Below are 27,960 nucleotides of genomic sequence, written 5' to 3'. Positions count from 1 at the left end.
TATTTGCAATCGCTGAGGGTGAGACACTGAGTTTCTGTCTGAACCATGAAGGTTCCCTTCAGTGCCAGCTTTTGGAATAATGGAACAGAGCTGTGAGTTGTTAACGGCATGTGGTTGTTTTAATACACCAATTCTCTCCTCATCTAGGGGTAGAACCTATTATCTCCACCCACAGCTGTTTGCAGGGCTTTTAAGAGCCAGTAAGTGCATGGCCATAGATAGCATGCACAGAGGCTCACTAAACCACACCCTCCCATTAAAACAAAACACTTGGCACTGTAAAATGCACTTGCTAACAGAAAATGAAGGCCTGCTTCAGCCTCCCGCCTGTAACAGGTACAGGATCTGTCCAGCCCCAGTATCCTGACAGGACAACAATCCAGCCTTCAGTATTTAACATCCATGGGCACTTTAAACTAGACTCTGTATCAGATCATAATCTTCCGGAAGTTTTGTTGTTCTGTTTTTAATTATCTTTCCAGCCTATTTGCCAGGTACAGCTGTATGGCTTACTGGTCTATAATTCCCCAGATGACCCCTAGTGCCAATTTTAAATATAAAGACATCATTGGCTGCTCTCCAATCCACTAGAAGAGTGGCTGCTTTTAATGACAGACCAAATATTTTTATTTGCAGCTCAGCCACTTCATACTTAAGCTGCTAAGGACTGCTGGATAGACCAAGTGAGGCTGGTGACTTACTGCTTTAAATTATCACTTTGCTACAGCACCTCTTTTCCTGACACCTCAATCTCTGACAGCACTGCATCTTTGTTACCAGACAAGAGCAGGTCCACAGTAGGAATCTCCCCATCATCCTCAGCAGTGAAAATTAATGCAAAGAAATCCTTTAGTTTCTCAGCAATGTCCTTAATTACTCATCCTTAATTACTTAATTACTCCCTTTAAGCCTAAGGGATCAAGAATACCCGCCAATTCCTTCACAGGCTTCCTGCTTCTCATACACTTAAAGAATCTCTTGTTACTTATTTTTACACCTGTAGGTATTTGTTCTTTGAAATCTATTGTGGCCCTTTTGAATTCTTACGTATTGCCTCCTGTAAAATAAAAAAGAGAGACAGGCATGCACAGACAGACAGACAGGCAGTCTGGGCTTTTTGCTTATGTGCTCATATAGCCATTCTGGACTTGAGAACATCCCCACTGTGTAGAAATCAAGGAAACACTAAGGGACATGGTAAAGTCTAACCTAGTTCAGGGACAAATCATCTATTATAATTTAGTCTGAATTGTTAATCGAGAAACTCTCGTAAAGAATGCCAGGCTTCAATCCTCTTTTTTTAAAAAAAAGTCATTACCCCCATTGCACGTGCATTATATTGTAATTAACAGGTGTGCCACTATCCCCTACTGAATGGGCTCAAACTGCTCACATCACATAGGTCTCACACTACGAACAGCAATTCTCCTTTCGTTTAAGTAGCAGAGGCTTATGCTTTTGGAGCAGGAAGTTCCAACTCCCATCCCTGCTGCTCATGTTAAGTTCTAATTAGTCACTATGTGAAATTCTGCATGGCCATGGATCTGCTACTAGGGTTAGACATTACACCGTAAGACACAGCAGAGAACAGCCCTACTTATCTGAAGGGAGGCCCTGGGAGACATTGGAAGCCCTCATTTAAATAAGGTTCGAGATCAACAGGGCTGTGACCAGCTTTGAACAGTTTGTGCCCAAAATCCAGAGTTCAGGGAAAACCTGCTAGCTAGTCATTGCTGTGAAACCTGCAGGCTGGGGACTGAAGAGGAGGCCCACCCAGGCCCCAACCTTCCCAAGTCAAATTCCTTGCAGCTGTGAGGGAGAAGAGGAGTTTGGGCAGTCCTGAAAAGTTTGAGCTCCAAATGCCCAATCTTGGATCTCAGGAAAGAAACACCAGGTTTAAAAACCACATGGGGTCATACATACACACTGGTTAGTGTCCATTGCTCTGGACCAATAGTTTCCATTATCAATCAAAAACTGTAATGCAGGGGGGAAATACAGCTGCTGTTAAAAGCCTTCCCTGGCATTTGTGCCTCTAAAATCACAATCCTACCAGTGTGTGCATGCAAAATCCCAGCATTAACCAAGAGACTGTGTGTTTCAGAGGCAGCCTGGACTTCTATGCTGCACACCTGATCTGGGCCAGCTGAAGGAGAGAAGACTGGGTCATCTCTTGGATCTGCTTGTACAGTGCTGGCACAATGAGGTCCTGGCTCCTGGGCAACTGAGACGACACGGAGAAGCACCATTAACCGCTGGCTGGCTCTGGTCTGCGGCTTGCAGCAGCGCAGCCTGGCTTCAGAGCCAGGAGCTGGCCCCTGAGATGAAGTCACAGTGAAATCTGCCTCCTTCCCCAGCCAAAGCTCCCTGCGGAGCCAGCCTGGACCCCGGCGGGTCCCCTGGCCCGGCGCCCGCAGCGAGAGGCAGGAGCCCGGGGCGGGCTCCGCCGCGCTGGGCTCGGGAAGCGGGAGCTGGCACATGGGGCCGGGGAGGAGGAGCTCCGCGCCGCGCATCACGGGGCGGCAGTCGCAACTACCCAAAGTAGGCGCCCCGTGCTGGCCGCTCACTGCCCGGCCCCGGCGGAGGTGAGTGCACGGCCCCCGGGGCCCGCTCCGGTTCCGGCTCTGAGCGGATCCCTGTCCCCGCCCTCGCGTGGCGACGCGCCACTTGCCGGCCGGCGGCGGTGGTAAATGGGGAAGGGGCGGGAGCAGCCGGAGTTTTGCTACTGCCTGGAGGGAGGGGGCTGGAGCGCGCCGCTCGGTGCAGGGCTCCAGGGGGAGCAGGGCTGCTGGTGATCCCGGCCCCCCATCCAATCGCCTGACCGCATGCGGGGCGGGGCGGGCGGGGGTAAGCTATGGCCGGGGCTGCACTCTCCTCCCATAGGCAGGGGTGCTTTGGGGTGAGGGGAGTTTCTCAGCCCGGGGTCCGCCGGAGTCCCCGCTGCAGCCTCTCCTGGCTGCTCAGAAGCCCCCGGCCACGTATGGAGGGGCCAGACCCTGCGTCCACAATGTGACTGGATCGCACGTGGCCAACCCCTGTCCTTTTCCATTCGTCCTGGAGTATTAGCTCTCCGGCCCGTGGGCGTTGTTCCCTAGTTCGCGGATGGCCATCATGATGGCCTGTTGTTACTGTCCCCGGGGCCTGGCTTTCTTAAAACAAGTGGGACTGGGCGTATGGGGCATGCACCGTCTCGGGCAAAAGCCAGAAGCAACACGCTAGGGGACATCTTGAGTCTGATTTCTCTCTCTGTGAGTCTATTCGGTATATTCAAGTAACTTGTTTCAAATCAGGGAGATGGTATTGAACTTGAATTGCTTGGTTATGTGTGCCTTAATCCAGGGGTGTCTGGGACGTCATCTGGTGTCCGTGGTTTTCATGATGGAAGTATCTAGTTTTTATTTCGGATCACACAAGTGTCAGAATTTCTTAAAAGGGGCACGGCAGCCTCTCAAAGGGAGTTGATTTAGAAAAGAGTTAGAAGTACTTTCAGGAAGTATCTGCACTGAATCCTCCTGGCGGATTTTGTGGTTTTACAATTACATTTTCCCTTTTTTTTTTTTTTTTTCCTTCACTGTTGCTGTGTGAAACGCCTACACAAATGGGGGCGGGGGAGATTGACAGTCTACAGGGGGAAAAGTGAAACTGACTCTACATTAAGTGCTGTCAAATGGACTCAGAAAACAGACTGAAACCAGATAAAATATCTTTTCTCCAGCCCACCTATAGCTGTCTTAGATGTGTCAACAGTTGGTTTAAAAAAAACCACTAGACAGATGTGTACATTTTAAAGTGACTGTGTCCTTTTAACAATAATTTACCCTTATACTAGATATAATTTCATGCAGGGCTCCCAAAGTGCTTTGCAAATTTTACAATCTGCATGTAATAGATGGGGAAACAAGCCACAGAAGTGAAATGACTTGCCCAAGGTCACACATCAGTGGCAGAGGGAGGAATAGAAATTCCATTTGAACAGAGAGAGAATGGCAATAATTATATTATCACTATAGCTGGTCTGTAAAAGGAAGAATGCTTGAAGGCCACGGGGGAGTTTAGTTTATGTTCAGTCTCAGATTACTTAGAAATGAAGAACAATATATCAGGGTATAAATTAAAGAATCAGCATGGGAGATGTGGTCTGATTCTGGAATGACCTCGTTCCTTGCCTAGGCCAGTAGAAACTCAGGAGTGTCTCCTCTATGTGGTGCTTGTGATTCAGGGAAAGGAGGAAGTTTGCCTACCACTTAGCTGTAGAAACATTTCCTTCCAGAACACCCATTGGATTGGCTCTGGCCTTTGAGTAGGCTGCTTGTTTTACCTGCCAGATGATTAACACCTTGTTTGCAGTACACTGAAAGAGAAGGAAGGGAGAAATGGGGGACCAGGTAGCGTTCCTCAGGATCAGTCATTCTCAACCTGCGGTCCAGTCAGCACAGAGCTGTGACCCAAGTGACATCCTCAGGGATATACAGCATGGCAGTGGGTGAACCATGGGCTTGGGGAGGCTAGCCCCCAGCCCAGCCCAGCCCAGCCCACCCTTTCCACCTGAGGCCAAGCCCATCCTGACCTTCCAAGGCCAGAGCCCCTCCCCCCCCCCCCCCAGCCGCCAGCCCCCCCACAGCCCCGGGTCACCTGAGCGCCTCCAATCCCAGAGCACCCGGCAGGCGGCACACGCGCCCCCCAGAGCGCCAGACGGGTGGGCGGCACGCATCCCTCCCCACCCAGCCCCAGAGCGACGAGTGGGCAGCATGTGGCCCTCCCTTTGCCTCCCCCAGCACTGGGCGGTGTGGCCCCAATGCCAGGGGCCCCCCCAGCGCTGGGCAGCCCCGGGCAGCCCCAGACACCCCAAGTCCCAGCTGCCCTAGACCCAGCCCCAGGAGGCTTCCCTTCCCAGAATAGGAGCAGCCTGTCTGCGCTGGGGCCAACTAGCAGCAGGAGGGGGCCCTAGGATGGAGCATGGCCGGGGCCATACGGGGCTGTTTGGGGAGGCACAGCCTTCCCCAGCCTATTATACGCACCATCCATGCGTGGGCGGCAGGTATAATAGGCCAGGGAAGGCAAAGCCTTCCTGGCGAAGCCACTCTCACGGGACACCTGGGCTGTGGGGCCCCGCCTCTTCCCCAAGGCCTTCAGCCCCCACCCACTGCCTGGCTTCCTGAACTCCAACTCCTGCTCCCCGCTGCTTGCTGTGTCACTTCTCCTCGGGGGTGGGGGAGTGAGGAGGGACGCTGCAAGCAAGCAGCAGGCGTGGGGGTCTGGTGGGGGAGTGAAGCAGCTCTGCCGGGCACTGGGGCCACCAGCTTGAATGGGGGGGTGCCAGCTCTGCCCAGCGCTTGGGTGGAGGGTCTGGGGAGAGTGGCTTGGCTTGGCACTCAGGCTGCGGGGGAGTGGCTCGACCCGGCACTGGGAGCGGCCCGGCATGTCGCTCAGCCTGGCACTGGGGCTGGCCCAGGGTGGCTGGTGTGGGTGAGCTGGGGCTCCTCTCGTCACGGGGGACCTCGGGGCTCGTTCTGTTATGGGGTTTCGGGGCTCCAACATGCGGGAGGGTGGAGCCTCGGGCAGAAGGGGCAGGGCCAGCAGGCTAGCCTCCCCAAAGTGGGGGTTCACCCGCCACCCATGCCATACAGGTAGTATTGGATGCGACCCACAATGGTAAATAGGTTGAGAACCACTGCTCAGGATCCTCAAGGAGAGCAACCTTTTGTTGGGTGTTAGATGTGCTGAAGGAAAAATATTCCAAGAAAAGGAAGGGAAAGGGCACCATAACACACATGTATTTACAATACAGGCCTTGATCCTGCAGTTGGCTCCGTGCAGGCAGGCCCACATGGACTTAAGTGGGACTCTGCACAGGCCGAACTAGTTGCAGGATCAGTTACATAGGCTTTAAGATTTTTCCTATTTACATCTGCGTATGTATACAAAAACGTATTGTTAACACGGGGCTGTCCTTGTATAGCAACAGCAGAACACTAACTTGGGTGGAGGCAGGAATCACAGAACTGACTGTGATTCAGAAAGACAAACATGCAGGACAAGTGTGCACTTCAAATTACTTCAATGGGACCATTCGGAGAACTGACCGCTCCGTCTAGAGCTGAGCACATAGATAAGAGTTTGCAGGATCCGAGCCCAGGTGTGGCGAGTTGTTGGTTAAAGAGCAGGACGTTCATGAAAGCATGTATTATTTATATTGCAGTAGTAGCACCTAGAGGCTGCCTCCTGCCAGCTGGGTGTGGCACAAGCATACAACAATCACAATGCACCAATGGGCTTTTAAATCGGTATCTTCCAAGTGAGATTTGTGCATTGCAAAGTGCCGTCCTATGGAGAGAAATAAAACCTAAACCTGCTGGGGGGAGGAAGAAAGTAGCTTACAGTATCAAAATTCCTGTCGATTTAGGATTTTTAAAATAAGATTTAAATACCACCGCAGGTCTCATCTCTTTTAACAAACCACAGTTGACATAAAAATCAGGTACAGTAAAGCCAGATCTGATATTCAGTATACATGTTTGATTTGCTGTGTAATTGTAAAGGAAAAAGTTGCAAGTGATGACTTATGCAGGACACCACAGGAAAATGTGCCATTTGAAAAGCTTTTTTTTTTTAAAAAAAAGAACAGCATACTCACACACACGTCATAAGGAACTGGGCTTTGCAACATTACAAAAAAAAAAAATCTATAGAAACACCCTCAGATTCTCGCAAAACAAGTGAAAATTTTCTTCTCTCAAACCCATTTGGCCAAGGTTACTAATGAAACCAACTTGCTGGAGAAATGGAAAAGCCGCTGGTTGCTATGGTGATGAAGTATGACCTTCCAAGAATAAATAAGCACCAGCTTTTTTACAAATCAGTTTATCATCCTTGATTATGACACTCACCGAACCAAGCTTGTAATGGGGGCAGATGCTAATTGATTTTCAAACTTAAACGCTACTGTTCTTCATGATGTGGTTTCTCCTCCATCCTTACACTGACTAGGGCTCTTCTCTTGCTGAACGGGCATTAGCAGTGTAGCCTCATGTAGACAAGGTCAACATTTTCAAAAGCACCAAGTCATCTGGGAGTTTCTGAACATTTTAACCAAGGCCTTAGAAAACAATACAGAAAGCACAATTCACCTTTAGACCCCCCAGCTTCTCCTAGCAGATTTTCAAAATGTCTACTTTAAGCCTTGATCCTTCAAACCTTTTATATATGTTCACCTTTAGCCACATGAGCATTTCCACTGAAGTCACTGGAAGCACTTGCATATGTAAAGTTATTCACGTGTACTGGGGCACAAGGCATTTCTAATGTGTCCATCGCCGAAGTATCTGGGCACCAATTATTTATAATATAAAGTACCATCACATATCAGTAAGCATCACTTATTATTTAGAATGAATTAACTTTTATTTCAGGACATTTGTCTGCCAGAGGGAGCACTCCAATAGACTTAACTATAAAATATGTATTAAAGACTCAAGAAAATAATACCAGACGGCTCGAACCTAAAAGCAATAACGCACCAATTAATGTATCTTGCCAAGGGCGCTGTGAAATATAAAATACAATTTAAAAGAGGTCTATGACCTTCCTTTTGCTTCACAAAAAAAGGGATCTCAGAGCCTACAAAAGTATGGTCCATGTTCTGTCAGTCTCTGCAAACCGCAGACTCCAGCAGTGCCCTGCCCTCTGACCTAAGGAACAAGATGGTATAGAGGGAGCCAAATGATCAGTAAAGTGTTTGGACTCAATCCAGCAAGGGCTTTAAAGTTAAAACTCCAAAGATCTCTCTGTCTTGGTAATTGGTTTGTCCACTCCCTGCTGTAGTGGAGGTGGTGATGGAAGCAGGAGTCTTGTAGGTCAGTCAGCTGATGAAAGAGATGAGAGTAGAGTGGTAGGCAAGTGCTGTGTTGTAGAGGACAAGGAGCTGGATTATACACTGAAATATCCATTGTCCGTGTAATGACAGGGCCGTGATCTAGCCAGTAGTTCCACACATTGATAGTCAAATAGGTAGCACAGTGGCTCTAGAGCTCTTTTACCTCAGGTTCACCCCTGCCCCAGAGAACATACAACCTCCGTATTATTTGCCGCTTTTAAACCAAGTTTTCCTCCTGCCCCCTAACTCAGCAAAGTTAGACTGAGTTCTAACTTTATCTTCCACCAGATCTGCCTTTGAACTGTTCACTCCTTCAGCGTGCTCCTGCACTTTCCAAACCTCTCTTTGAGAGACAGAAAGGAGACTCTGGCTGCTTCTGATATCCCTTATCTCTCTTCCCTAGGTTCATGCTGTTCAATCCGCCTACCCCACACACCCTTTTCCCCTTGTTTCTGCTTGTGGGATGTCTTTCTCGCTACACTTTCCCCTCGCTCGCCCTTGACTGTAACTTCTGAAAAGCTCTAAGTTGGCTGTTTGGACAATACAAAGACAGCCACTAAAAAGCAGGCTAGAGAAGCTCTAATAAGCTCTTACATATGGATGTGCTGCTGTTACAGAGGATGCTTTGCTTAATGGTCAGAGCTTCAAATTTGAAACCCCTGGACTCCCTTGAACCACAGTCCCCATCCCAGCCAGGCTGACTCAGTCTTCCCCCTTCTGGGCTCAGTAAATAGAGTGCTGTGCTGAAGTGTTTAAGATGAGACTTTAACATGAAGGCCCTGTGTCTTTTGTGTAGGCATTAAACAGCCTCAGTCCATAGCACTTTTCATAACAACAGGGGGTTGCCATATAAGATCCTTGGCAAAAATGTCCCCTCCCTGTGCATTGTATTGCTTGGCTCTAGCTGGTACCTGCTCTCTGCCTCAGAGTTGTCTGCATATCAGTCATGGGCTTTGGCATCTCCTGGCTCAAAAGGCAATATATATACTCAAGATCTATCATTAGTCAGCTAGAGGGATGCCACCAGTAGAAAGCTAGGAAGTACCAGTTTTTTTGGGTTGTTTCTTTCCCCAGATATAAGTCCCGTCTGAATGGCAAGTGAAGCTCTTCACCAGGTGAACTGTGAGGAAACTGCTCAGACTAAAGCGGTCTGTTCAGTAAAATACCATCAGCGCTGGTCACTGGGCATGGTACGGCTTCTGTCTGGTAGGGTTTGGCATGTGTACAGCCTTCCAAGAGTGTACAAAGAGTAGCAAGACTTCCTCTTTGCATACTTCTGGTGGCTTGGGCTCTGCTGTTTGTACCTGTGTCTCACGGCTGAAAAGAATCAAAGTCCAGAGCCTAAAATGGAAAGCTGTTGTAATGAAATTGCTGGGTCGTAACCATACCTTGAATATGCTGCGTTGAAATGTAGCCAGGAGAGGGTGCTATATTGCCCAGGCCAACTGCTAGCAGTAGACCACTCCGTCAACGCTAGAGAGCAGGTAAAAGTAGCTTTCTGAGGGGCAGTGGACTCTGCAGAGAATCAGGGGCTCTGTGACCGCAGGAGCCGCAGGCCAGAACCAGAAGGAGCTGGCTGCGGAAGGAAGGCTGGGTAGCGGGCAGCCTGAGAGCTGGGACTAAAATGTTAAGAGCCAGTCAAAGCACCAGCCTGCTGCTGGCAGAAGCCCAGCAGGAGAAGGAGGATATAGGACAGCATCGTGCAAGCAGGAGTGGGGTAAATGCACATGTGGATACCAAGAGACCACGGGCAAAGCCAGAGGTCAATTCTAATGGGCTCTATAGGCCAGGGCTTGACGACTGTCTAGTCAATGGATGGACTGGAGGGAGCATCCTTAGCACTAGGCCTGGGGAATCCCATGGGGCTGTTCGTTCACAATGGACCTCCCCTAGAGTCTGGGTTGATCTTTCGTTATGACTGTTGATGTTGTTGTGCCTAGAGTATTTGCAGCTTTTAGTTACAGGGCGTTCTGGTGCTGTTACTTACTCCAAAAGCATTGAGTGTGTTAACAGGGAGCACCAAAGATTAGAGCCTGGTGCTTGGCGGCACGTGCTGTAGGAACTCCAATCTTGCAGTACACAGAGCATGCTACCAGACACGCAGAAAGCACTGCGGTACCACAGCCATTGTGGCAACGCCCCACAGTGGCAACAGCTACAGTCATCATTTATTTACGTGTAGCACAGTACCGTGCAAAACTCCCTGGTGGCAGGACATTTTTGACCGTGAGTAAAATATTAGAGCTTGGGGGTTTTTAATCATTGTTGGAGTGGGTGAACAAGGAGGATATGTGTCTGGGCTGGTAAATGTCCATAGAGGTATGGCAAGGCAGATGTGGCGCTAAAAGCTTGCAGGGTGTTTCTTGGACACATATGAAGATAAGATCTTTACACAGATGTGCGTACAATCTACATAGAGAAAGACATGGGGAATGGATGGAGTACACAAGCAGACAGAGTGAGTGGTAATATAAGGGTTTGGTTTATGTAATCTGAGTAACCTCTCTCCTTCTTCCTTCTGTTTTTTTTTTATCCCATCCTCCACTTTCCGTTGCTTCAGTCCAGTTAGATTCCCCTGAATGGTTCCCCGTGTCAATAATCCTCCTCTCCCCACGTCCTCATAGATGTAGTGTTTAAGTGTCATGCAGTTGTATCATGTATTTAAGCAGGGGTGGGAGAGGGACACAGATAAAGAAGCAGGCAATCCTGTAGTCATAAGTGTACATAGATTGGATCCCAGCTTCTGAGTGAGGGCCAGGCGGTTGGCAGTCTGGTATGAGTGTCCCAGCGAAGGTTCTGATGTAATTGAGCAAAGAGGCAATATTCCTGAACACATTTTGCATAATGGAACAGCTCCAGATTCTCTCAGCTACTGTTCTTCTGCTAGTCTTACCGTGGAGACCTCTTTGGGTGGGTGGCTTACTCAGCACGTGTTTTCACTGTAGACTGGCTAAGAAGGAATCCTGCCTTCTTTCCTATTGACGTCTCACATCCTCCACAAGCTCGAGAAAGGGACTAATAAAGTGATTCTCGGAGCCCCAAGATGGCTTGGGAAACACGGGTTTGCCATCCCAAACCAGCCTGCATCAGATTGATTCTTGTATCTGAGCAGAAAAGACAGCTGCTCCTCCCAAACGAAGGGATCCAGCTGTGCCCTTTCGGAGCATCATAAAGGAACCTGAAAACAGGGCCAAACCTGTATTAGAGACACTGTCAGGTCAAATATAAGCAAAACAGGAGGAAACTACCCTTCCCCTGCCAGGGTCCTTGTACCAGATAGACAAGCAGCGTAATTCAAAGTAACTACAGTCTCTTAGAACTTGGTTCCCCCTTTATGGGTCTGCCCCATAATCAAAGAAAAGGTGGGGATCACAGACCCATAGGTTTCAAGGGAGAACCAGCACTTCAACCTGCCTTCTCCACTGCAGGAGAAGACTATGCCTATTCCTCCCTTCCCCCCGGCTTATTTCCCAGGATGCCATCCCACAGCCCGGAACTACTTTCCCCAGCAAGCCCGCTCCCTGGGATCCCAGAGAAGGGCCAGCTGGGGACTGCCCTGGGCCAGCCTTATCCCTTACCAGTGAGAGCAGATGGGGAGGGCGATCCTGCTCATGGAACAACTCTCTCCCTCCTAAAAGCAGAGGCAGCAGCACAAGTTTCTTCCCTCAACCCCCAAACTGCCTCCCCCCCAAACCACTTCCTTTCCTTCCATGGCACCTACCCCCCAGGTAAGTTTAACCTGGAATGTGGGGAAGTGCTGGTCTAGGAGCATTTCCTCACAAGTCTCAAAGGGCTGGCATACCCGGTTATGGAAACTTCCTGTCTTAAGAGACCACCAAGAAATATTCACACCTATGCACTGAGTGCAGTTCTTCTGCATCTTTACTAGAAACACCCCCCCTCCCGCCCCCCGCTGCCCCCGTTAAGCAACCCAGGTTTGATCTTGATTGAGTGATTGCTGAAAACAAGTTTCGCTGTCTCTCCACTCTCTAAAGCTAATAATGACAGGACTCCAGGCTTGCATGTAACTTGACTCCAAACACAATCTGCATGCATGAAAGATTTGCTCTTTATTGCTCTTATTAGAGTTAGAAAAGATTTGTTCTTTATTGTCTCAGGAAGGAGGGCATCCTTGCATCACACCCATTATCTACAGACTGCAGGGTATTTTTAGATCCCGCTGAGTGGATCCTTCCATTCAGGTAGTCAGCCTGGTACACCATGCCTCCATTTAGCTGCTATTCCTGCTTTTTTGCAGAGGAAAAGCTCAGAAAGGGGTGAGTCACCATTAGATAGCAATTAACTTGATAGGAGCAGCAAAGAAACCAAGACCACAGAAGAAAATGATAGCAGCCACATGGGACTTAAGTACAGTACTCAAGGCTCTTGCAAAATATCCATCTGAGCCTTTTAAGAACTGTGAGATGAGAAAAGTCATGAAAATAGCCTTCTTATTAGCCATTACATCAGCCAGATGAGTTAGAGTATTACAGGCATTAATATTAGATCCACCATTCTTCAGTTTGTAGACTACTGCACCACAATCATTGTTCACCTCCTTACCAAAACTCATTCTGCTGCATTAAGCAGAAGATTAAACTCCAGATACTTGCGCCCCAAATCCTCAGATTCCAACTTTATGAAACTTTTATTACAAAAGCGATCCTGGGGTGGCATTTCGTTATTATATCAGTATGCCGGCTGCCTGCGGCAAATCCAGCAGCCTGTCGCTTTCATTACAGTGGAGCGGCAAAGGAAACTGTGTAAACATCTCCTTTGTCATAAAGGAATAGAAGTGACACCTTTGCCGTTCCCATGTCTGTGCAGGCTATCCTATGCAGGAGAATCAGTCTCCTGAGCAGAATTTGGCAGAGCAGAGATTCAGGATGCGTGGTACACCCTGTTGGTAACCCTGCTTTAAAAAAAAACAAACAAAAACCCTTGAAATCATAAACTCCTGCCTATTTGTGTTCCATTATTCCAGTTTTGCTTAGTCACCAGCCTTTATTACAGGCAGGGCTAGTAGGGCTGGTTAGTCAGGTTGCCTGTTAATTCCCATTATGAGACCCTGTTTTCAGTTGCTTAAAAAACTTTGCCAAACTTTAACTCTTTGGGCTGAAATTTGCTGTGCCAGGTGTCTACTTAGGGGTGAATAACTCTGGAAAAATTTAGCCAAAACAGGTCAGCCATTTCCAGGAACAAAGCTAGGGAAAAGTGTATTTTGGCCCTGTTTAAAAATTCTGGCAACCTTTCTTTGAGACACTCTAGAGCCCCCATGCTTTGGAGCAGGCCTTGAAGTTTGGCAGGAGGGTGGTCTTTTGCCATGCCCATGAAAACCCACCTACATTTGACCAAGTTATAAGCTTTTGAAAAATTGCAGTTTGCACATGCTCAGTAGAGACTTGCTAAACGATTGTAGCTTAATTCCCCAACGATTTCATGCACACTGAGTAGGGTTACCATACGTCTGTATTTTCCTGGACATGTCTGGCTTTTTGGTTCTTAAATTGCTGTCCAGGAGGAATTTTTAAATATCTAAAAACGTCCGGGATTTTGCCATTATTATTCTTCCCCAAAGAAGAGTTGATCATTCAAGAAAGAGAGTGAATGCTGATCATTCGAGAAAGAAAGTGAATGTTGATCACTTGAAAGAGTGCCCGCTTTTCCCCCCTAGCTCCCAGTGCTTGCGCCGCGAAACAGCTGTTTCATGCGGCTGGGAGGGAGGGGGGAGGAGGGGGAACGCGGCGCACTGAGGGGAGGAGGCGGGGCTGGGGCGGGGATTTGGGGAAGGGGTCCAATGGGGCAGAGAGGGGCGGAGTTGGGGCGGAGACTTTGGGGAAGGGGTGGAGTTGGGGAAGGGGGGTGCAAGTGTCCTCTTTTTTGAATGTTCAAATATGGTAACCCTAACACTGAGCATACTCCAGCCCAGGGCTCAGCAGGACTTTCCTGCAGTTCTTGGCGTCTCCAGGCCAGGCCAGGTCCAAGCACAAGAACTGAGAGCAGAGACCCTGTCACTCCAGTGCTTTCAGGGCCCCCATAGCTGATGCCCAGGCAGCAAGGAGGAGGAAGCCACTTGAATCGAATGCCAAGGGGAGAACAGCTGGATCTGCGGGGGAGTAGATCAGAACAAGGAGCCTGATGGTGGGAGCGGAGAAGGCTGGCAGTGGAGAGGGAGAGGCAGACAGACTGGGAGTTGAAGTAGGGGGGAACTGGCACTGTCTGGGCAAGGAGGCTGGGTCTGAAAGCCAGGGAGGAAAATGGGCGACAAGGGTTGGGAGCCTGTGGGTAGTGGGGAGAGACTGATATTGGGCATAGGGGCCTGTCACGTGGACTGAATGAGGCAGGGGTCCTGTGAAAAAAAAAATGGAATGTGATCTTATCATCAAAGAAAGACAAGGAGTACTTGTGGCACCTTAGAGACTAACAAATTTATTTGAGCATAAGCTTTTGTGAAATTTGTTAGTCTCTAAGGTGCCACAAGTCCTCCTTTCCTTTTTGCAGATACAGACTAACACAACTGCTACTCTGAAACCTATCATCAAAGACTGTATCCTAATGCACATGCACAAGGGCTGAAATGAAAGTTGCAAAGGCAATTCTGACATTTCCTAACTTCACCTCCCTGACTTGCACTGTTTGGTAATTGATGTTTTGTGCTGAGGAGAAAAAGGGCTAAGTTATTTCTTCCCATTACCAGTATTGCTTTCCCCCTATTTGTTGCCTTTTCATGTTTTGAGCTTCTTGCATACCAGCCATGTTATTGCCTTGCTTCCTGAATGGAAGTGAAAGAACTCCTGGAATGTATAGTAGAGTTCCAGACCAAGCAGCTTTGTATAAAAGGCCCTTTTCTTAGCTAAATCTATTCCAGTTTCAACAGGTACATAGCCCCTTCTGTGTTCGTCTGAGGGAGCCTCTTTAGGTATGGGAAAGAAACCACATGGCTTCTTTTCACTTGTAACAAAACACCTGTAGGTGAGGAGTGAATATTTTCATCTGGTAATGAAAACAGTGAAAGCTAATTTCATGAGTGTAAACGTTAGGATCCAAATGCCTCTTTCCAAATCTGACTTCTTTATGTATTAACTCACTAGTAAATACCAGGGAAGCTAACACTGGAAGTTGATGTTTTGCAATCTGAATTAGAAGGGGCATAAAAGGTCCCAATTCTGCAATCAAGTCCATGAGGGTCTAGGGGTCTGTCTACACATATCTGATCACAGGCTCGGGGCATTGGATTGGAAGAGATCAAGTCTTCCTTTGTGTTGGTTCAGTAGCTAGCACTCGGGCGAGCCCCGAATGGGCAGGGAGAGGGGGTCCTTGTGTGTGTGGGGGGGGGTGCGCAGCCCCGTGTGGTGTCCCGCTTTCCCCCTGGGAAAATATGGTCACCCAAATAATGGGCCTATGATCCTGACCAGGGCTTCTAGGAATTGATGTAGTGCAAATGATCGGATAGCTGAGAGGGACCATCTTGGTGCACTTTTATAGTGATTTGATCTAAGTTACAGTGGTTGCTTTTTACATTTGTTGTTCTGCTTCAAGCAGTGTGCTTATTAGCAGATCTGTGTAATGAAGCATTTTATGTAAAATGATCCCTAGAAATAGAGTCTGACTCAGCACTGATGAGGCTCTGTAGCTCTGCATATTTGATTCAGTCCATGGGTAAGGGACACCTGTGGTTGGGGCTCTGTGTACTTTTAAATATCCAGTTGAAAATGCCCTCTCCTTATCTCCTTCAGGAGACTGGGTGGAAGAGACAAATACAGCCATTTTAGCCAAGACATTACAGGCCACCCTTGAAACAAGAGGCTGAATTGAAGATAGTTATTTATGTAAGAGCAATAATAAGAGACAGGACTTCAAAAAGTAAAGTTGATTTTCTTAGGCCATATTGTATCATTGTGTTGAAACAGAACTTACTGAGATCACTGCAAAGTTCTTTGGTGGCACAATTTGGCTCATTGTGACACTCAACTTACTATTAAAGCAACATGTTTTAAAACGAAGATCTTTCACTTTATTTTTACAAGCACCTGCGCCAAGAGAAGTGTCTGTTGATTTCTCCCCCGCAAAACAAATAGATCCTGTTTATAGCCAACACACAAACACTGCAGGGGGTTGTAATCTAAATATTGCATCACACCGCCAGTGCATAGGAACTTCAGTTATACTAATTAAAATCCACAGACAAAAATGAAACTGACTAGCCTATTTTAATTATCCAAGATGAGTGGAAAAAGACCTGGTCTTTTGGTTAACGAACTCGATTTGGACTTTAGAGACATGGATTCCTTTCCTGACTTGACCACATATTCCCTGCATGACCTTGGTCAAGTCATTTTATCTCTGTGCTTTCACCTATCAAATGCGGATAACAATACTTAGTTGCTCTCACTCTTCGCTGTCTGATCCATTTGGACTGTAAGCTCTTTGCATCAGGGAGTGTCACCTACTATGTATTTGTAATGTGTCTAGCCCAATGGGGCCCCCAGTCTCTGTTGCTACTGGTACAAATAAAAACTGAAATGCAATAACTACACAGCAGAACGGGACAGACAAATCAGATTTTCAAAAAGTTATTCATATCGAACCATCTCAAGAGTTATTAATAGCATAGCTAGAGGAGGAGTTGAGTTGGCTTTTGGTAACAGAAGAGTGGGAGCTGCTTCACAGTTTAGGTTGTCACAGCAAGCCTAATTTTTAATCCCTTCCCCCCTTGTAACTTCCTCAGTAAGAAACTGATCTTCCTGAAATTTCACGTCATATCTCACCCCAAGGTAGAATTGTTTTCTGGCAAGTGTGGTGACAATTGACAAAGGAGTTTTAAAGATAGTGTTCTGAACATGTATCTATTTCCCTTTTTCAAGCTGTTCTTGGCTTTCCCTGGCTCTGGATATCTGCATGGTGAGGCTAGCCTAGAAACTGCCTGTTTGTTTTGTTTGTGCTGACCTTGGGTTCTCATTTGGAGGGCAGAGTTAGTGGAGTGGTTTAAAAAAGGTGCAAGCCATTCATGCCTGTATAATAAAGATCTGTGAAACAAAAACGGACTTGCTGCTGACTTGCAGGCCAAGATGAGGGGCATGGATTGCTGGGGTGGGGTGGAAAAGAGTAAATGATAACGGGTATTACCCTGGAGTAGGAGTCTGGGAGTGGTGTATAGAGAGGGGGACAGGAGAGGTTGGCCTGGAGCCGTGATCCAGGGGCTTAGAACAGGGGGCCTATGGACAGGCAGGATGCTAAAGGAAGTGGGGGCAGGATCTGGTAGGACACGGAGGAGTACGCAGGGGATCCCAAGGGCCAAGAGGAGCATGGAGAGAGGGGAGAGAGCATGGGGCAGATTGGACACAGGTGCAGTGGACCCAAAGAAGAATGACGGGGGGTGCAGGAGAATAGAGCAGACATGGGTAGTGGTGTATAGGGGACTAAGGGAAGTCATTGAGCAGAGGTGGACTGTACCAGGGTTGATGGGGCAATAGAAGAAAGGGCATGGAAGGAGGTGCAGGATACTGGGAAGCACAGGAGTCATGGAAAGGCCCAGGAGAACATGCAGAAGGGATGATGGCAGGAGAGCATGGGTGGAGGTATACAGGGGAACCATGGGTGTGTGTTCAGGGGAGATATGGAAGTTACAGAAATCCCAATTGCTATTCAAGGAATCCATTCCCAGTCATGTTGTTTGTCTGAGATTTAGAACTTCTCAGAGAAATCTGTTTACCAGGAGATCTAAGAAAGATTTTCTTCCATCCCACCAGTATTTAAACACAAACTGTTGTTAGATGTGCTACTGAGGTACGGTGGGATCCACAAAGGGACTTAGATGTTGCAATGCTGAGTGTCATGGCACCTAAATGTGTAGGCATGTACAAAATAGAAGGAACAACACTGCAATCCACAAAGCTGTGCTAGGCACCTAGGCTCCTAGACAATGGATGGGGAGAGAGAAGTGCCTTAGAATGTGATCCACAAAATCCAGCACGAGGTATGGAGCTGCCTAAACTAGCCAGTGGAAGATGCTGACCATTGCTAGAGTGCTCTAGCTAGTGGGCTAAGAGGTTAAGGTGTGCTCCTCCTCCCTATGTTGAATGGGACCTGATAGGGCCCTGCAAGTGACTTAGGTGGCCGAGCATCTGACTTATCACAGTTCGTGAATTGCTCTATGACAGTGGTCTCCAACCTTTTTAAGCATAAGATCACTTTTTGAATTTAAGTGCAACCCAGGATCTACCCCACCCCTTCCCCAAGGTTCTGCCCCTTCCCCGGGGCCCCGCCCTTTTCACTCCATTCCCCCCCCCGTTGCTCACTCTCCCCACCCTCACTCACTTTCACTGGGCTGGGGGAGGGGATTGGGGTGCAGGAAGGGGTATAGGGTGCTGGCTCTGGGAATGGGCTCAGGGCTAGGGCAGGGGGTTGGGGTGCAGGAGGGGGTGAGGGGTGCGGGCTCCCGCCGGGTGGCACTTATCTTAGTCAGTGGGGCCCTGCCTGCCCCGGCTCCACGCCACTCCTAGAAGTGGCCAGCAGCACGTCCCTGCTGCCCCTCCTTGCAGGCACTGCCCCTGCAGCTCCCATTGGCTGCAGTTCCCTGTTCCTGGCCAATAGGAGCTGCGGGGGCGGTACTTGCAGGCAGGAGCAGCGCACAGAGACCCCCTGACCCTCGTTCCACAGGGGCCGCAGGGACGTGCTGCTGGCCGCTTCCAGGAGCAGCACGAGGCCAGGGGAGGCAAGGAGCTTGCCTTAGCCCCACCGCGCCACTGGAGTTTTGGCGGATGGAGACTGCGATCAACTGGCCGAAGCTCCATGACTGACCAGTCGATCGCGATCTACCGGTTGGTGACCACTGCTCTAGGGCTTAGGCAGAAGATAGGTGTCTGGATGCCTAGATGGAGGTGGCAGTGTGCATGCCCATAGGCAGAAATCTAGACACCTAGGGAATGTTTACTCTGGAAAAACTTAGGCACCAAGTGAGTTTAGGCACCTACAGGGATCAGTGAAAGTTTTGTGGATTACAGTGGAGCCAAAACTGGGACCTGGGCACCTAAACCTGGGGCTAAGGTGCCTAAGCATCAGGTTTAGGTGCCTCAATACCTTCATGGATCCCAACCATAGCGCCAAGCAGCCCCAGTCGTGGACATGGGCCAGGACCCCATTGTGCTAGGTACTGTACAAGCACAGAACAAAAAGATGATCCTGGCCCCAAACAGCTTACAGTCTAAGGCTGAAATAGCGGGGCACAACTCCACACTTAATTTTAGAAAACCTTTGTTTTTAAAATATTCTGCTCTGTCTTACTTTCAAATGCTGTTTAATTCTGTGATGCTTTTATTTTTCTCTTCCTTTTGAACCCAAGTAGCGGGAGACAGAGATGCTGTTTATCCCAGAACATTGCAAATGTCCCTGTTTGTTTTGAATGGCAGTTACAGGACAGAAATGTCACAGTACAAAAAGATTGTCTTCCAGCACAGTTCACAATCCCTTTGGGAGCTCTCGGAATGCTTTTGCGGTGCTTTAGACCTATGATGAAATGAGTCCCTCGGTAACAACCATTCTGTCACCCTGAATGCTAATTTCTATTCATTTGCCTAAGAGCCAGAGAAATGTGTCTTTGTTGTAGAGTAACATTTTGTCCATACATTTTATTAGAAAAAGGGGATGGTTTTGGGATTAAGGCAGCAGACTTGGCACTGACTTGGGTTCTACTCCTGGCACTGCTGTCGTACTGGGTAGCCTTGGGCAAGTCATTTAGCCTCTCAGGGCTCAGTCTCCCCAATGGTGATAAAACCCAGTGAATGCTGGAAGGCGACAATCATTAGTGTTTTTAAAGTTTAGCAAGTTGCTTGGATGGAAGGTGCTGTAGATGTGCCAAATAATGAGACCTGGGTAGTGTAAAGGCCTTCCTATGTGGGGATTTTTTTTAAATGTGTGTGTGTGTGCGGGGGGTACATTTGTATTGCTTATTCAATGTCTGCAGCCAAAAGCACTTGACTGAAATTGGAACAGGCAAGTGCTGCGTAAGCTGCATCACGCACCTCTGCCCAGACACTTTCATTGTGACCCAAGATGCCCCATCTAGAGTCCAGCTCTAAATTTATATAACCAGCCTAAGTTGTTTGATGCTCTTCCAAAGTACACAAATGTGGATTAGGAGGACACCACCAGCCTCCTGTCCACCTATATACAACAAGCCTGCTGCCTTTCTTATGTAGAACATAGTCGCATTCCCTGCTGCCTGTAAGGGAAAGGCTGAGTCCCCTGCCCTCTGTGGGGTAGGGTGCCCTCCCAGAGTACAGCCCCTCGAGGCACAGCCTTGCAGGCACCCCCCTCAATCCCCTCCTGGCACCGCAGTTACATGATCACAGCCCAGTATGTAAAGTCAAGCTCCCCTTGCTGGGATTTAGTTTATTCCATCTTTAGGAACTGCGCCTGCATTTCCAGCTTCACCCTCAATCCTGGATCACCCTTCCAGATATCTCTGAGCCAGGGAGCTCTGACAGTCCTTCTAACTCTCTGGAGAGGCTTTGTTTTTTCCTCCTGTCCAGATTCCCAAGCTCACACCTCCAGCTTCCCTCTGGCTAAAGAATGTCACAGCCCTCCAGCCCAGGCTGCATAGACAGAAACACTCCAAACCACTTGCCCTTTCTCTCCCCCCAGTCAGCGAACAGCTCGAACAGCTCGGTTTTTATCCTGTGCAGGAGGTAGCTCACTGATTACCACCTGGCCCCCCAGTCACAGCTTGCCTGCTACTCCCTTAAACACCAGGTTCTTAAAGGGGCCATGCCATGGACTAGGTCTGACTGGCCCCAAGGCCCCTTGCTATGGAAAGGGTCCAGACCACCCTGTTACGGTGTGGAAGGCCCACACATGCTACAGGGGTCAAGGCTGCTGTGGTTTTATAGCCTGGAGAGTAAGTTTGGGATGATGGTAGAGGCAGGTAGAGGACAAAGTTGGGGAGTGGTCAGTGGATCTTTGACTGCACATGTCTAGAAGCTGCCACAATGGAGTCATAGAGCTACTTTGCTCCTTTAACTCATACCCACTTGGTCTGGTGTTCTGTCCTCCACTAGTAGTGACTGGTCTGCGTATACATAGATTGATGAGCCTGCTACAGCCTTGCCTAGTAGAGGTGGGTCTCTGAGCTCACACAATAGCAGTTCTGCTTTTACATCCAGAGGTTCTGGGTTCGATCCCTGCTGCCAATGAGCCCTGCAGGGGCGCAGCATTATACAGCCAGTTTGCAGGTTCAGGGGATTCCATCCTCCCTGAGTCTATGGTGGGTTCCCACACTGACCCCGTTTGCACTGGCTGTGCACGTGGCATGTAGCGTTCGCCACATTACTGCGGGTTTGTTTCTATCGTACGTAGACTGAGACAGGGAGATAAGGTTTTGAAAATGCTGTTTCCAGTGAACTTGTCCTTTCTGCTTTTGCCTAAAGGGATGCCAGGCGGAGACATGGCAAAACCACTCCTAGGTCGCCGGAATATGGAGAGCAATCCAGATCTCACCCCGGCTGTTGGCCGAACCATAGGGATCCTGGGAAGTGGAGACTTTGCACGCTCGTTGGCTACACGTCTGGTGTACTCAGGTTTCCAGGTGGTGGTTGGAAGCCGCAATCCAAAGCGCTGTGCGGGCCTCTTTCCTTCAGCAGCTGAAGTAACTGCCCAGGTGGATGTTGCAAAGAAGACGGATGTTATTTTTGTGGCAGTTTTCAGGGAACATTACTCCACGCTCTGTGACCTGACGGATGTGCTGGCTGGCAAAATACTGGTGGATGTCAGCAACAACACTGAAATTAACCATCACAAAGAATCAAATGCCGAGTACTTGGCTTCTCTTTTCCCAGCCTGCACTGTCGTGAAAGGATTTAATGTGATATCTGCATGGACCTTACAGTCGGGTCCCAGAGACGGGAATAAGCAGGTATTGTTTTCTTTTATTAGGGACCAAATCCTACAGTCCTTACTCCAGCAAAACTCACCTGGACTTCAGGATTTGGTATCTGACTGCATTAGTTAAGTGCTTTACTAACTGAGAGAAGTGAGATCTAGTGGATGGAACACAGGATGGGGAGGTGGGGGTCCAGAATTTGCTAAAATCTAATCCTACCACTAGCATGGAAACCTTCTGTGGCCTGGGACAAATTCATTTTATTTCTCCTCACAGAAGTAAGCTGTAAGGTACTGAGCACCTGCTAAAAGCACCATGTGGCTGAGTAGCATTGCTATTTTAACGTGAGATGTAATTTTTTTTTTTCAATCTAGGCCAAAACGGTTCTGTCAACCAATTTTAGTAAGTAGGAAGATGAGCAAAAGTACTCAAAGTTTCCTAACTTCCTTACCTCCTTTGTGCCTCCTCTATCAGAGGGGGATAAAAGTGCTTACTTGGCTCACAGCGATGGGGCAAGGTTTAATTGGCTTTGTAAAGTGCTTTGTGATCTTAGGATAGAATGGTCCATATAAGTGCAACACATTATGTATGTATGTATTTACTTGGACTTAAACACACATCTAAATGAATGCCTCTCCTGGGCTTCCTGCACTCTTGGCATCCATTAAAAATACAATATGAAATGGCCACACTGCTGTTAGGAATCTAGGCTCTTGTTAATCCAGATTCCTTCCCAAGTGTCTGTTTCCTTTGCTTTGCATCTCTGTTTGCCTGTTAATGTATCTTTTGGTTCGTTGCAGGTCTTGATTTGCTGTGATAATCAAGAAGCCAAGCGTATAGTTGCTGAAATTGCTCAGGTCATGGGCTTCACCCCTGTGGACATGGGCTCCTTGTCTTCAGCCTGCGAGATCGAGAACATTCCCCTGCGCCTCCTCCCAGCTTGGAAAATCCCTGTTTTTTTGGCCCTGGGTCTCTTTCTCTGTTTCTACACCTACAACTTCATCAGACAAGTCTTACACCCTTACATCTGGGAACAGAAAAACAAGTTCTACAAGATCCCAGTGGAGGTGGTCAATAGCACGCTGCCCTGCGTAGCCTACGTCATGCTCTCTCTCGTTTATCTACCCGGGGTCCTGGCCGCCTCTTTCCAGCTGCACTATGGCACAAAGTACAGACGCTTTCCAGACTGGCTAGACCAGTGGCTACAGCACAGAAAGCAGATTGGCCTTCTGAGTTTCTTTTGCGCAGCCTTGCACGCTCTATACAGCCTGTGTTTGCCCATGCGCCGATCTCATCGGTATCAGTTAATTAACGCAGCCATCAAGCAGGTAATACCTTCATCGCCCAATCAGTGCATGGCATAATCTTATACATCTGCTCAAACCCTATGGAGCAGACCTAGTATTGGAGCCATATGTTTAGCTTTCGATGTTTCCCACAGAATGAGACCAGTCTCGTGAGTTATTAGCTGTGCATAAGCCCCATTCCCAAAGGTAACACTGGGTCACTGTGGAATAACAGGTGGGGTTGGCTGGTGCTCTACTGCCCAGCTGATAGCTGTACTTGGAACTCTGATCAGCCATGGTAAGTGCCATTTCCAGCAAGAGGTTCCCAGTCTTTTGTGTCAAGTTAGAGAGTTGAGCTTCTCATTGCTCCTGAGAGGAAAAAAATCAGCAGAATCCGCCTCCTGTCTTAAGGGATTGCTGAGCCCTGTGTAAGGTTGGGGAAGTATTGGAGGAGAAGTGGGAGCAGAAATCCTAACCCAGTAGAGGGGAGTTCCCCCAGGTTTTGAATTGCGCTCTCTCTCCCGCTGTATGTTACTTGCAGGATTGCAGGCTCTTCATTCTGGACATGCTATTTGTGCCGTTCTGTGTAATTTTGAGTTCACAAAACATTTCTGGGGTTTTCCACTGTTTCTTTTTTAATAAGTTTTCAGGTAAAGTGTAGGGGGGTGGGAGATGGGGTTGGGTGGGAAAAATCCTGCTAGTGTTACTGTGATTCTCCTTGGAGAAGCTATTGCACTAATTCCAGTGGCCAAACTCATGCTAGAGAAAACTAACTCTACCAACTGGAAATTGCTTTATTTGGGAGGTGTCTCTGGCTGTGCCGTGATCTTTGCTTTTTGAGAGGTGAGGTGCTCTCACTCTCACCTGTGCTTTTCATCTGTGCCAGTCACAAATAAATGCCAGACAGGATTTCTGTGTTCACTTCCCTTACACCTCTTATTTTCTAGCAATGTCCTTGCTAAGTGAATTAAGACCATTTAATGAGATAAATGGCTTGTTCTAAATGCTGACCTCTGCCATACAGCATAAATCTCATCTTGGCTTCAATTAGCCTGAACAGTTTTCCTCATAAGTGCACTTAAAATGAATACCATTAGGAGGCCACTTTGTATTCAAGTATTCAAAGATCTGTACTTTTGCTCTTGGCTTTAAACTGACTTTTCATGTTAATTGCAGTTCTAAATGCAACTTCAGGGCTTGATCCTGAAGGTGCTGAGTACCTGAAAGTCCTCTGGAGGGTAATGGGAGTTGTGGAGACTTGACACCTCCTAACATCAGGCTGTAAATTGGGTTTAGTAGGTCCTGGAGGCTAACCTATCCCGTTCCTCCCAAATAAAGTTCCTCCAGAAGAGGCATGTTGGTAGGGCAGAGTGGGGGGGTTCCCCTGCTTGTGCTGCACCTCTTATGTGGCTAAATGACCATGAAGTTAGATCTCCACTCCTACGGCTTCAAAAACACAAAGCCAAAGGAGATCCTCCGCTCGCAGTAGGGAGGTCTATGCCACATGCTGTTAAGCAGTTCTGATTCCATCCACAAGAAGGCAGCGGTGCACTTACGCTAGCCAGCTCATTAAATGTAAGTATTAATCTAATTACATGAGAAGCAAACATTTATCCAAGAAGACTGCTGTCAATGAATCAGTCAGTCAAATAATGATCTCTGGCACTAACCACTTCCTGTAGAAAAAGCTGCTTAATCTTCATTGTTGTACTAGGTCATGGAGAAGAAGACTGATGCCTGGATAGAGGAGGAGGTCTGGAGAATGGAGATTTACGTCTCTCTTGGAATAATGGCCCTGGGCCTGCTGTCATTACTTGCCATAACTTCACTTCCCTCCATCGCAAACTCTCTCAACTGGAGGGAATTCAGTTTCATTCAGGTAAAGTCAATATTTGCCTATTCCAGAGGTTAAAAGCAGGATTAGAGCCAAATCCTCCAACAGAGCATGCAGCCTGCTTCCTTGTCTGCAGGAACTGAGCGTGAGGGGTTGGGAAATGGACTCTTCACTGCAGCCAGCAGTACCAGTGGGGAGCTGCTACAGCAGGCTGTGGAGAGAAGTACTGGGGCAGAGTCTGCTGCTCCACCCACAGTCCCATTCATGCACAGTCCCACCGCACTCTGGCCCAGCAAGTGCTAGAGAGCAGGGTTCTGTGGCCCATAGGGGATGATGTGGAGTCTTGCCTGCATGGCCGCCCAGCCTGGAGAAACATTTCCACTCTGCTCTGTTTGGGGCTTTGCTCTCTCGCAGAGAGGGCCGGAGGATCTAGCCTTTATTTTGAAAGGCGTCAGGTTTCTTCTTGTCCCTATGCAATCCTGTAAGGTCTGTTAGTGAGCTGCATGCTGATTAACGGCAGACTCTGCTGCTCATTTAATGCCTTGTCTGAAACTTTCTCCCTTTGGTTTTTCCTTTGCCACGTTAGAGGGGTTAACGCTGATTTCCTGGCAACATTCCAGCAAAGGCTTTGCCGGCCTAAAATTCCTCCTGCCAGTTCGGTTGGATTCCCCCTCCCTTCCCCGCCTACACCCTGGCATGATGCTGACCTGCTCAGTTAAAAAGTTCTCATAGTAGTTAGAAATGCAAAATGCCTTTTAGGTCATTTTAGTCCCTCTCCCTGCCAGGGTAGAAACGTTCCCTCCAGTTAGCTTGTTCCCCCACAGAGATGGCTGCGTTTCACTCATGCATAATGTGATGATCGTGCGGTGTAGAGCTTGCAAAAAGCATTGGGGCACATCAGGATGAAAGGCGCAATAGAAATGCAAGCGATTATGATTGCTGCAAGCAGAGATCCGTGATTGTTAGGGCTTCTAAAAGACTGATCGTTAAGGCATTCAGCAGAGGTAGCGTGCTGGGGGCATAGGCTGGCTAGGTTGCAATGTTAACTAAAGTCTTAACTAAGGGACTTATGCCTAATATTATCCATCCTAATAACTATAGTGACAAATACATATAGGGCTTTATGAGAGTAATGGGGCTTAGATATAAGTCAGGATTCCCTAATGTTAAGTGCTCCTGCAAAACGCCTAATAAACAGCAAACGCTTGAGTCCTGCCAGCATGGAGGAGTTAACTGCAATGTTAGCATCTTAAAAATAGAGGGAGGAGTCGAGATTTGAGTCCTGCGCCTGGAGAATTGTTGATGGTACATTAACCCAAACAAAAGGAAGTATTTCTTCACACAACGCACAGTCAACCTGTGGAACTCCTTGCCAGAGGATGTTGTGAAGGCCAAGACTATAACAGGGTTCAAAAAAGAATGAGATAAATTCATGGAGGATAAATTAGCCTCCATATTAGCCAGGATGGGCAGGGATGGTGTCCCTAGCTTCTGTTTGCCAGAAGCTGGGAATGGGTGACAGGGGATGGATCACTTGATGATTACCTGTTCTGTTCATTCCCTCTGGGGCACCTGGCATTGGCCACTGTTGGAAGACAGGATACTGGGCTAGATGGACCTTTGGTCTCACCCAGTATGGCCGTTCTGATGTTCTTATGTAATCTGTGTAATGGCACCTTGAGCCTATGGAGATGAACACACTGGAAACACATAAAGGAATAATGTAGCATTTCCATTACTAATGCTTGGCCCTCATATAGCGTTTTAACGAACACTGACTAATTGAGCCTCACAGCCGCACTGTCGTGAGGCAGGCAAGCATTATCCTGATTGTACAAGTGGGTTAAGGCAGGCAGCAAGGCTGTGACTTACCCAGAGCTACCCCACGAGTCAGTGATACAGCCAGGCTTTGAGGGGGGAATTCCAATGCAGGGCTGTGTTCATAAGACCACCTGGCCTCTCATCAGAACTGGAGCAGAACAGGTCAATTCACTCCTTTGATCTGCGTTTCAGGGTTTGGGTTGTCACATAGGTGGATTATCAACTTACAGGAGTCCCTCCATTGCAAACCCCGGTAGCTCTGGGATTCCTTTTTAAATAGCCAGAAGGGTCTGGCTTTGATGGCCTCAGGATAAAGCACTCAGCTATCCCAGTGATGGGCTCAGTGGAAGAACTTAAATAAAAGAATGAGCATAAAATAAATATCCTGACTACTAAGTAGACAGATTTCAAAAGGTCTGGGCAGCTCTGCTGTCATATAAATGAGCCAGTGGCATTTTTTGTAGGTACAGAGCTTTAGGGTAGAATTTTCAAAAGCACTCAAGCCCCATTTTCAAAAGGGGCCTTCGGAGTCTAAGGATAACATTTTCAAAGGTGCTTAGGAGCCATTGTCAGAAAAGACTCAGGAGCCTCAGTCCCATTGACTTTCAATGAGAGCGAGCCTCCGAAGTGCCTAAATTACTTCTGAAAATGGGACTTGGGCTCCCACTTTCACTTTTGAAAATATTGCCCTTGGTCAAACCTTCCTCCTTCCAGAGTCGTGAACCATGCTGCATGCAAGCTGCCTGCTCCCCTCCACCACAGTGGTGTGTCTTTGAGTATGTCTACACTGCAATAAAAGACCCACTGCACATCTGCGGCTGGCCTGGCTCAGCTCACTGGGACTCAGACTGCAAACCTATAAAATTACGGGGTCAACAACTTTCTACTCACACAAAACCGAACACCCTTGCTCCGCCCTCTGCCCTGCCCCTTCTCTGAAGCCCTGTCCATGTCCCATCTTTTCACAGAGGCCCTGCCCACTCCATCCCCCCTCCCTCGGTTGCTCACTCTCCCCACCCTCACTCGCTCGCTCATTTTCATCGGGCTAGCTCGGGGGCTGGGGTGCCGGAGAGGGTAAGGGCTCCGGCTTGGGGTTTAGGCTCCAAGGTGGGGTTGGGGCTGAGGGATTTTGGGTGCAGGAGAGGGCTTCGGGTTGGGGCTGAGAGTTTCGGAGTGCGGGACGGGGCTCTGGGCTGGGGAAAGGAGTTGGGATGTGGGCGGGGGGGGTGAGGGCTCTGGCTGGGGGTGCAGACTCTGGGGTAGGGCTGAG

The 27,960-nt window shown here is 48.3% G+C and overlaps 1 protein-coding gene and 1 long non-coding RNA gene across 9 annotated transcripts in view; one reads left to right on the top strand and one right to left on the bottom strand.

Moving 5' to 3' along the window:
• Positions 1-2,455: 2,455 nt before the first annotated feature.
• The window catches only part of STEAP3 (STEAP3 metalloreductase), a 43,971-nt gene continuing 18,466 nt past the window's right edge, over positions 2,456-27,960 (top strand). For 4 of the 8 annotated variants that reach the window (XM_037912151.2, XM_037912152.1, XM_037912150.1 and 1 more), the window contains exons 1-4: positions 10,295-10,331; positions 21,298-21,782; positions 22,550-23,077; positions 24,750-24,914. In XM_037912151.2, coding sequence (XP_037768079.1) covers positions 10,310-10,331; positions 21,298-21,782; positions 22,550-23,077; positions 24,750-24,914 — 1,200 coding nt within the window. In that variant the 5' untranslated portion in view covers positions 10,295-10,309. Of the gene's footprint in view, positions 2,586-3,101; positions 3,249-9,970; positions 10,100-10,294; positions 10,332-21,297; positions 21,783-22,549; positions 23,078-24,749; positions 24,915-27,960 lie in introns of those variants that run through there. The other 4 variants (XM_007057045.4, XM_043525686.1, XM_037912153.2 and 1 more) reach the window with 4 other exon arrangements.
• Positions 10,321-27,890, bottom strand: LOC122462479. Its single transcript, XR_006285033.1, has 3 exons — positions 26,742-27,890; positions 26,415-26,569; positions 10,321-11,051 (listed from the first exon to the last, which is right to left on the bottom strand). It is a non-coding gene; the product is annotated as an uncharacterized LOC122462479 (long non-coding RNA).

This window comes from Chelonia mydas, chromosome 11 (assembly GCF_015237465.2).
Source record: "Chelonia mydas isolate rCheMyd1 chromosome 11, rCheMyd1.pri.v2, whole genome shotgun sequence".
Taxonomy (NCBI): Eukaryota; Metazoa; Chordata; order Testudines; family Cheloniidae; genus Chelonia; species Chelonia mydas.
Note: the sequence above shows the minus strand (reverse complement) of the source record. Positions and strands in the feature narration are given on the sequence as shown.